Below are 11,525 nucleotides of genomic sequence, written 5' to 3'. Positions count from 1 at the left end.
AGAAATTTTATTCCAAGCAAGCAGCAGAAATTAACCTAGCGGGCTTGCGATGCTTGCTTGGAATAAAACTTCTTGTATTTTCAACTAAAGTGATAGGCAAGCAGTTCTCACTGGGTTACTTGGTAATATACTTCATTTTTGTATTTTTGAATTTTCGCGGGCGCCAATAGATTTTCTGGTGCAGTCGAGAGCACTACTCAGTGCGTTTTACCTGTCAATGTGTCAGCCATCTTGTTTTGCCAGTGTGGTTAATATAGACCCGACGCCTCTCGCTTAGGGGGTCGACCTTAGATGAAAAGGTTATGACCCTCGCCTTGCCCGCGATCTGTCAGGATGATGCGAGAAAGTCTTTTTACCTTTCGGGGTAGTGGTTTGCTGGACACTGAGAGACTCACACAGAGACTGAATTTACAAAATTTTTGCGTTTATTTTTAGAAAGACATGCTTACAATGATCGAAACAATCGGGATTGTAGCCTTTACTCCTACAATCTCGATCCGTGTCGACCGGACTGTTTACTTCCATCCTCCCCGTGTCCTCGAAGCTGATAAGTATTTACTAACGATTCCTCCAACTTCCATCAAACCTAAACGCGTTTTCTCTGCAGCTGCATATATGTGCAACAAATTGAGAAGCAGACTTGGTGATGAGACACAGGATGCGTTGTTATTTCTCAGATCATATTTTCGCAATTCAAATTAGAATGTTCCTATTAGATTAGTTTTCTTTATATTTAAGAAAATTGTGACTGATTAATATTATTTTTAAATACTTTTTGCTAAGAAACTTACTAGGTTGTTATATGAAAGTAGTCTATTTAGTCGATGTTAAGAGAGATTTTTGTTAATTTTCAACGTTTATTTGCATAGATTGTTACATAAAGGTTTTTTCAATTTATGTGAGTTTAAAGAGATCTCAGTGATGCTTAAAAAAGAATAAATTTAACATGAAACAGTGATTTTAAGTCTGGTTTGTCTGACTCTAAGTCTGATTAATTAGAGTGATTAAATTAACTAGGTGTATACCGTAAAATACGTTGATTTTTGTCTAAATTTTGATTTTTGATTTCTGTAAGATTTTCTTATTTTTTATTAACCCTCAATACCGAAATAATCCCGGGATTGAATAAGTATAATCCCGAAATCCCGGGATTAGAAATAAGGACCGGGATCGAATTCCCAAATGGTGACTCACGTACTAGCTTGGTTTCTGGGAACCTTTAAACTTTGAAGAGGCGTCAGTCAGCTCGTGGAGTTGGCTCAACTGCACGGTCAGCCCAGTCTCTGCACTAACCCGTCCCTGAGATGTTTACCAGAGGAGAACACTCTCTCTACACTCAGCGGGTATTCCAAGTGCCGGAGACTACCGTGTATCAGTCTCTTGCCCTTCTCTCCTCCTCCTCTTGTTCGCCCCGCAATTTAAGGGTATTTTGGACGGGGACCTCCGACCAATCACAAACCCCTTCTTGCCCGAACAGCTTACACTTGGGTCCGCTGTCATCCAATGAGAGTGAAGCTTACATAAACGTCTGCCACTTGTTTACATTCAGTTGTTTACCATGTAGCAAATGGTCTAACGTCTGACTACAGATGGGTCCAATTGACAAAGCCAGCGCTTCCTTTGTTTTCCCTTGTTGTAAACAAGGGAAAACAAAATCAATACCTTACAAGTGGTATTACCCGACCGCACATGGGTCCAATTGACAAGGTCATGCCTCTTTTGTTCCCACTCTGCTAAAAGGTCAATACTTTACAGTTATCTTACATAAGGGTTTATCATACCAAGTGACCAATCTAAAACATTTAATCTTAGCATTTGATTTATATAACTACAATGATATAACAAATATTAAAATGAAAACCATATAAAGAGTTTGGTTATTTTAGCCTATCATTGTCATGTTTATTGTAATACTCAAATGGTATGAAATGACACAATTTTATTGGTCAAGTAGACACCAATTGAAAATACAATATCATAAAAAATTTAAGATATTGTATGTTTTTCTAATGTTAGCACTAACAAACTGTTTCATTCCCAACCAAATATCAAATGGTGATCTGCGAACAAATCAAATTTTGTGAAAAATGGACATAATATTTAAACTAAGTACGCTTGAAAACAACTTAAATGATATTTTATGCATGCTGGTAATCTCTTATGATGTAATTTTCCTATTCTAATGCCATCATACCAGTAGATCTGATAGAAAGAAGGGATTGTTGCAGATGGATATTGAAGTTAATTCGACCAAAAGTAGTAGTGGTACTCCTCCTGGGAGAGAGGATGGTCCAGACCAGAGAAATCAGACATGAAAATCAAAAGAGAATGAGATTAACTATGTAAGAACTTCCGATTTGTACTGTTAGTCATGTTATTCAATTCAAAAATTTTTCTCTGAATGTAGTTAGATACATAACCAGAACAACTCTATTGCTTACAGGAAAAGTATGATGTACAGGGGCAAAACACTACTGCACTCCATGCAGGCAAGTGCTATATGCTACCTGTAATGGTGCATCTATTTTGTGCTATATTGTTGTCGCAGTAATGGTGCATCTATTTTGTGCTATATTGTTGTCGCAGTAATTCAGTGAATATTTTTAAGTTCTATCCTTTTTTGTAAGAATTATATTTAGTTAATTATTTTGTTAAATTTTTTCCAATAGATGGTACTACATGTAAAGCCAGCAATCAAATGTAGACAGAAATTAATCAATATATAGAAATTGAATTGATAATTTGGGGTTGGATATACAACATTATCTAAGTTGGGCATATTTGAATATAACTGCTGAGTTTCATAGCAATTGGTCAAACAATCTAGGTATGCATAGCAAGCGAACAAACAAACATCCTCATTTATACATGTTATTATTATACATTAATTATTTGGTAGATTACCAAATAATTAATCAAAAAATTTATTTGCAAGGAATAGACTTTGTAATGCTTGAAGTAGGTATGTAATACCTTGTTATGAAACCCCAAAACGAGGACACCTTTAACTAATCCCAATATGCACATAACTTCAAACCATATGCTAAATGATGATTTAATATTTTTTTCTGATTCTTTAATTATTTCTTTTCTGTATATTATATTGTAATGAGTAGGGTTTTATTTCTGCTTACACAGTAAACTGATTTAAGCTAGCAATTGCTTTGATAAATCCAGATGGATAAACTTGTAGCATTTATTATGTTTACTGTTTACAATAATCTACAATTCATCCACATATGACTCAAAAGCTCATGTGGAAGGTATCTGGTAATTCAGTTGTTGATATAATTGGTTGGATAGCCAACTTTTGAATTCTAAGTTTAATGCTACATGCTATCAACAAAGAAAATATCCCATTTTATGTGGGGTACCACCAGAGTAAAGAAAAAAGCATACAATCACTGGAAATGTGAACAAAATAAAATTCACAAGTGTGTAGACAGTAATTTTTACCACCATAAATGAGACTCTATATGCTTAAGTGAGGATGCATGATAATCTTACCAGTTGGCACCTAACATGCCATTACATGCCATTGATTTATTTAGAGTTTTAGATATTACCTTTGAGTCAAATTACTGTCTTTTTGATTCATTGATTTAGAAAATAATTAAGAATTTTTGCATACCAGTGATGTAGTTGGCTTGAAAAATTTTGTGAAAAATTGTAATTTTTTTGAATGATTTCTTATCATTTTCTGATAAGTAAAACATCCAACCAATGAGAACTGTAATGATCTTTAGTGAAGGAAAAAGCGTAGAGTTTTTTAAAATATATCTCATAAAAGACAATCTGTGGCACCTAAATAATAATCTCTTGTACAAAAAAATCCCATGAAAAAAAAAATAGTATGGCATTGCCACTATCCAATAGCCATACACACTGAATGTATTAATTTTGTAACAGTTGATATTTTACATTCCATTACTTTTAAATTATTCAATATTTAGCATGAGGATGACCTTTAAAAAGGTTGAAAATGTTTACTAATGTTAAAGTAGTTTTTTTTTTTTTTTTTTTTTTTCTGAGTGCTGATTGTATAAAGATATATTTTTTGTTATTCCAAATTTGAATGTTTCAACCTGAAGATGATCTTTGGAGTAGATCGAAAACGTTAGTTTTTAATAAACTCCCTTGGCAATGAATAAGGTGTTTGTTGCTTGATTAATTATTTTGCTATTCAATATAGCTGTTCTGTTCACTATTCAATATAGCTGGCATTTATACATAATAATAATAATACTGTATTCATACAGATTACTGTCATCATTATTATATATATTTATAAATTTATGAGTATTTATATAATGTGATAAAAATACAAATATTAGAATATTTTATCATTAAGAATGAAATTTTAATCTAGTTATTGAAAAAGTCTTGTTTAATGAAGTTAGTGAATTTATATAATACTGTCATCTAACCTAACCTAACCTAACCATACTGATATTTAGCGAAACAAGAAAAAAAATATTGTATGCTATAGTGAGTTTTTAATGTATCTTCTTTCTCATTTTATTTTATCTGACTACAAATAGTATTATTTCGACAAAGTTAGAGCAGAAAAACACAGTATTGTTAGGCATATTATTAACAAAAACTTTAGGTGCTAAAACACCAAAACCATGCAAAATATGGCAACCTGCACTCATCTGTACTGATGCCTACTGACTGCAGGTAAGTTTGTGCTGGAATCATTATATTAAGAGTATTATGTTTTGATACTAAAAATAAGCAATTAATTAAAATTTAATTTACTGCATTATTATTGTTGTAGAGAAAGGAAAGTACTATTCCTTGTATATACTGCTAAGCAGAGATTTATCACATGATATTCATTTGGGAGAAGTTTTATGTTATGCTAATACAAATTGTACAGGACACTATATTTCTTATTATTGTGGAAGTATTTATCATTATATCGATAACCGCTGTACCGAGATTTGACTGTAGTTTAATAATATATGAGTAAATAAAAAAGGAATGTATGTAATTAAATAGCTAATAAATTTAATTATAATTCAAGTAAAATGGCAAAGTCATTTTTGGTATGAGACTGTCTCAACTGTGCACCATTTTCTAAGGAAAAGAGAAAAATGAGCACCCTCTAATGAGGAAAAGCTGACACTGATAGTCATGGTCCTGGCATGGATTACGGCAGGCTTCATTGCCACTGTGGTTATGGCAGGTTATGTTGTCATGGGCCTGTTCTTGTCTATGGTAAGCAGGATCACTTCAATGCTAACGATGAGTCTTGTTCTCATTCTCCAATCTTCTTTGGTATCGCTGTTGAGTATGATTGTTCAAACTTCATTGGCCTTGGCCACGACCATGAGGTCATCCGTGAGAGATTTTTGGTGAAATTAATGGGTCAAAGGGATTTGAATGAGGTGTCAGCAACACACAAGAAAATTGAAACAACGAGAGCAAGAGAATACATGTGTAACATGTGTCATATGTTTGTCAAAATTTGATTTTGCAAAGTTTGCATTTTGAACTTCCCAATGAGCAACGCATGTACAAATCTCGCACTCACACCTGTTTGTAGGAAACAGTATTGCCATTTTGATTTTATTTTGACCTAGTTCTCAGTCTCCTGATTACCTACAAGTCTGTTTTTTTTTGTGTGCATGATTTAGGCACCAAATACTGTGTGCTAAATTGCAACTCCTGACATATACTCCTTCATACCTCTAAGTTGTCCAGCCGTTGACTGCAGCGTGATTTTATACACTTTTATAAAATACGTTTTATAAAATACAAAAGTTATTTTAATTTATTTAATTAAGTAAATATTTTATTATTATGATAATTGCATTAGACTAAAAAATTTTACTTGAATTATATTTTTATTCATATGAAAATTGTTCTTTTATTTTCATGAGTAATGCTAGTTTTTGTAATAAACTAAAAATGTAATTGTAAAAAGATTTGTTTGCTTAAACTAGATCTTTCGAATATTTATAAGTTATTCAAATAGTAATTAAAATTTCATTGTAGTTTTTTGCAACAATTAATGATTTGTTTAAATGAAAAAGCTTATTTCTTCTTTAACCCATCATGGAATGTTGCCAGTCTTTTCAACTTTTTTTTTTGCTGTTGTTGTTATTTTTGTAAACCCAAATAGTGTACGCTCCCACCTTTACAGTACCTTTCTATAGACTTGTCCATTGACTTTTTGTGCCAATTTTGTAACTGTCATTTTTTTCAGTTGTTGAGTAAACAGCTTTTTGTTAACACTTGGTATTTTTGACTGTGTGCAACCTATTATGTATGCTTGTTTCACAGTAAACTTAATATTTTCTAATTGTGTTATATTAGTATTCTTTATATATTTTAGTTTTTAGTAGTGATGTAACAAATATTCGGTTACTATTCGGTATTCGGCCTATTTTTCGCTATTCGGCCGAATACCGAATACCTAAAAACAGGAGTAAGAAATAACAAAAACACAGTAAATTAATCATTTTAGTATTTAGATTTAATGTTGTGAGGTTAGTGTTGTTTGTTTATATTTATTTATAACTTATAACATGCACAAAATAAAAAAGAAAATAATAATATTAGTCACATGTATTCACAATTTATAATTACAAAGATAAGCACACGTACACACCTATTCGTTTGAGAATCGTCGCACACATGTGATGGTCTGACCCTGCCTATCCTTTTTAAGCGCTTGTCTTTGCTCTTTCCTTTCTCTTTCCTCCATCTCTCTAGTCCACGTATGACTATGCATACATCATAATACGCGCTCACGATACTTTCGATTCATCACTTTTCCGTCGTAGTTTTTCCATTTTATAATTACGTGGCTCATAGCTTGATGATAACGGAGAAAAGAGACAGATAGGATGTCGGTATATGTCACAGTTATGATTTCACAGATTCCAGACAGCATGGTAGCCCGAATGGTCCCAGGCTTTTGCCCGTGCACGCTAAGTGACTTACATTACAAGCATTTAGCTTTCCGAAGTCTATGACAACAATTGTTTGGCATTGACGGCTGCAAATTTCGTGTCAGTAAGCTGCTTCGACTCGTTTGATTATGTTATCAACTGAACATATTTATTTTCACATTTTCACTTCACGGTCCTTCTCTGTTCTTTTTCCGTTATTTACACGTGTAGGTCATTTCATTGTTATTCACATTTGATATCATCATTTATCGCATACTGCCATGACGCTATTGTCTGCCAACTGTTAAGAATTAATGCTATTAGCGAAGCGTAGTGACAGCGGGAGGCCAATAGAAAGCAGGGGCCTTGCCATAATGAGGTTTGCGTGCCAATTTTCGTATGTGCGTTAATCAAGCCGAATAGTTTGGCCGAATATTCAGCTATTCGGCCACGCTCCTGGCCGAATATACTATTCGTTACAACACTAGTTTTTAGTGATTATTGTCTTGACAAATGGGTAGAAAAGAAGAAAGAATTTTGAGATTATTAGAAATTATGAAAGAAGAGAAGAGTAGAGAAGAAGAAAGAAAAGAAAATCCAGGTGCAATTTGGAGACATTTGTTTGCTGACGAACCTGCTATTGAAGTAGTTGATGAGTTATTTTTTGATGATGAGGTTGAAGATAATGTAGATAGACAGAAACATGATACAGTTTCTGAGCAGTCTGGAGATAATGAAGCAGAAATTGAAATAAAGCATGAATATACAGGAAGGAATGGAAAAACTATCTGGGGAATTCACTGTCCTCTACATAATAGATGAACAGCTGATCACAATTTAGTTAGATGCTTTCCAGGTGTGAAGATATAGAAAGATGTGAATTCACCTGTTGCTGTCTGGAGGCTATTTTTTACGAATTAAATTTTGGATGACATCATGAAGCATACAAATCAATGTATACAAAAAAATATGATCAAACTATACTCAGGAACATCATGCATATGATATGTCAAGGAGTGAAATGGAGGCTTTTATTGGTCTTTTCTACATGGTGGGAATTCTTAGAGCTTTGCACCTGAACTTATATAATTTGTGGTCATGATGGCACTCTTTTGTAACTGCATGAATATATAAAGGTTGAAGTTTCTCTCTTTTAACCATTAAATTTAAAACTTTACAATATTTCATACTTTGTTAAATAAAATTTAATGTTGATGTTTAATGTTTTCTTTTAAAAAATTTTCATGTTAAAAAAAATTTCAGATATTCTCTTTGTTATGAAAATGTAAAATAATCAGAAACAATGATTCTTATATTTTTAATGTCCTTTTTAATAAACCTGGTCAAAACAACCATGCACTCATGGTTGTTTTTGGGAAAAAATAATTCATGGGACTCATGAATTATTTTTTTTTGCACGACACCTCACGGATTAAGATTAATCTTAAATAACTGTTTTAATATATATGAATTATTTGAATATTAATGAGAATGAAAACTTTTTAACGTAGCTTATTTAGAATTGATATTATATTAATTTAAAATGTATATCAATTGAAACAGTTGTAAAAACATTCAAATAAATAATAGAAGGAATTAGCTAACTATTGTTATTCATTATAAAATATAGTTTATCTAGTTTTAGACTACAATGTTTTTCATGCTTAATTTTTATAATGGTCGTATCTCACAAAAACTGGACAAGACACTAAAGGTATAGACACCAAACAACCTTGATTTGGTTCTGTAAATAGGTATACTTCATCAAAAACAAATATTTTCAGTCTTCTAAGATCTGCTTTAGGTATTTAGAACATGTATTATACCTGAAGCGGATCTTAGAAGGTTGAAAATGTTCATTATTGATGATTTATATCTATTTGCTAGACTAAATCAAGGTTGTTTGTATCTATACCTTAATTTTTATTTTATAAGAAATTATTTACATTTGTTATATCTTATAGTGCTCATCACAATNCCCTAACATTACCATTATTATCATTATTATCTAGGGGTTGATCTTACGGAGACTTTCAGTACAGTAAAAAAAAAAGATAATTCGGATTTTGGTGAGGAGCAGCAGAGGAATAAGGTACAGAGAGATAGAGAGAGAGAGAAATCCATTAAGCCCTTTATTATGCTGTCTGCTTAATGTAGAGGAAGGCAGAGTATGCGTGATTTATGTAAACGAGTAACATAAACTGGAAGATAGAAGCGAAGAAAGTTGTTCGTCTTCCCTCTTGAACCTCCAATAAGTGGTTGGTTGTATATAATGTAGAATAACGTTTGAAAAAAAGGGAGTGCCTGTCATTGAGAGTTCCTTCACTGGTGTTTTTTCCGCACTCGACTGACACGTAGATAATATGTGTAGCCACGAATTATTCGTTCTGCTGTTATTTGTCAGCCCAGGGGAACTGCTGTTGTCACGTTTTGTTTCTAACTCGCACGAATCTTATATCTTCTTCTCGGAATTGCCCTCCCCCCTTTATTGGTGATTCGTTTTTTTTCCTCCCCTTTCTAATACTATCTCTTTAGAAAGAATTACTGCTTCTTTAAATCTTATCAATAGTCTCGATAGGACGAGTGAGTCAATGAACAATTTTATTTTATTGTATTTTATTTATATGTTTGTCTCTGATGATAAGCAAGTATGAAGTGTAGCAAAGAGAACATGGTTGATTATTGGAAGTAGCAGTTTACAGAAATAAAGAAATTTTAACATTGCAAGAATTTAGCAAACCATTCATGTTGCAATGTATCAATGTTCATCAAAATATGGACATTGATATATTGCAGATGCAGGTTACCTGTCAGATGTTAAAGGAGCTAGGAAATAAACAGACTCATAGATTATATGATTATGTTTATATGAACTGACATTCTTCACAAAATCTGATCTAGATGATGGATGCTAAAAGTCTGTTTAATGGAATTTGCATCTTGTATTGACCTTTTTGGAAGGAATAGAAAAGTTGGATTGGTATCAAAGGAGATCTCTTTCAACCTTGAGACAAATGTGCATTTTGAAATGATCAACAAAACAAAAGCATGAGTGCCTTTAAACTACCAACAAAATGCTAACATCTGGGATTTAGAAGTGATGTTTGGAAGACAGACATTGCAAATAAATTACTCAACTTACATTCCTCCATTTTACTTTACAAAGAATATTCCATTGCTATTATATCTGGATTACTCATTTCTTGAAAAATGTGATGATAATTAATTATGATTCTGTAATAAAATAAACTACAGTAGAACTCTGATTAAGATTCTGCATTTTCTGAGGAAAACCTGTATGTGAATTCACTAGTTTTCTTATACTGTAATTAATGAAAGAAAGTTCAAAACCAGTAACAATATTACAAAATGATTTTTGTTTTACCTATTATTATTTCAGCTTCTATGTGAAACAAATTATTCATATTTAAATGTAACTTTAGTAATTTGCATTTTTATTTTTAAAACTATTGTGCATATTAGTTATATAATAAGTGATTATAAAAATTGATATCCTTATGTATGATTAAATTCATCTATATCTATACTAATATTATAAAGAGGTAATGTTTGTATGTATGTACAGGTATGTAAGTTTGTTTGCAGCAGGTAATCTCCGAAACTACTCATCCGATTTCACAAATTCTTTCACCAATATTTAGAATGGAACCTCAGGGTGGACATAGGCTATATATTATTCCGTTAAACATTCATATAAATTAACATATATAATCTAGGTTAAGGCTTTTATGTCCAACAGATGGCACTACGAGTACGACACCCTAAGTTTGCTTTTCTGTGAGGCATTATGCTTTTCTGTGAAAATGAACTAAAGCGGATCATCATCTATCTATCTATCTATATAAATAAAAATGTAATGTTCGTTTGTTCCTACCGATTCCTTTGAAATTTTGACACAATGCTGCATTCGAATACACACGTGTTTTTATATAATATACGTGTCGAAATTCCACCCACTGAAGGGAGATGGTTAGGATTAAGGCTTACCGTAAAGAACTCTGCTTCTATTTATACTNGATAGAGGAATAGAAAAAAAAATAATACTCCCTTTGGAGTAAGATATTTGTTTGAATGTCCATGATGGATGCTTCAGGAGTAATTTAATGAAAAATCCTATTTTAAATGAGAAATTCGAGACTTTATTTTGATTTAATTTTAAACCAGTTTATTTTAAAGTCTTGTTTATATAATTATCGTGATGAAGTAAAGTTATTTTGTTATGGCCACTCATCTTCATGATGATAGAATCTTTATTATGTTTACTGCGAGTAAATGCAAATGCATGATTAGTAACTCGATCCCACTTATTATCCGTTTCTGATAATAATCCGTAAGTAGATGACGCAAATAATCAAGATAATAGGCAAGAGTATGGATTTAAAGATGGCGTAAAGCCTCTAATTGAGCAATTACACCACTCATGGTCTAATTATGTGCTCTAAAACGCCCTTGACAACCAAAGCAGATTAGGGTAATAAATCTGTATGGTTCCCATTATTTTAAAGATTAGAAAAAAATTATTACTGTGTCAAATGGTTTCCGAGAGGCAACAAATTAGTGGCCCATATACCGCCGCTAGCCTCTAGTTCCAGGTAAAACCAC

At 32.3% G+C, this 11,525-nt stretch overlaps 1 protein-coding gene across 1 annotated transcript in view; it reads left to right on the top strand.

Annotated features, from left to right (window-relative positions):
• Nucleotides 1–2,704, top strand: part of LOC111613746 (gamma-1-syntrophin-like) — an 8,021-nt gene extending 5,317 nt beyond the window's left edge. Inside the window, exon 4 of the mRNA XM_023355095.1 lies at nt 2,670–2,704. Coding sequence (XP_023210863.1) covers nt 2,670–2,704 — 35 coding nt within the window. The remainder of the gene's footprint in view (nt 1–2,669) is intronic.
• The last annotated feature ends 8,821 nt before the right edge of the window (nt 2,705–11,525 follow it).

This window comes from Centruroides sculpturatus, unplaced genomic scaffold (assembly GCF_000671375.1).
Source record: "Centruroides sculpturatus isolate CEXI.00-Female unplaced genomic scaffold, Cexi_2.0 scaffold1990, whole genome shotgun sequence".
In the NCBI taxonomy this organism is placed as follows: domain Eukaryota; kingdom Metazoa; phylum Arthropoda; class Arachnida; order Scorpiones; family Buthidae; genus Centruroides; species Centruroides sculpturatus.
The sequence above is the reverse complement of the archived record's forward strand: the minus strand, read 5'-3'. Positions and strand labels throughout refer to the sequence as shown.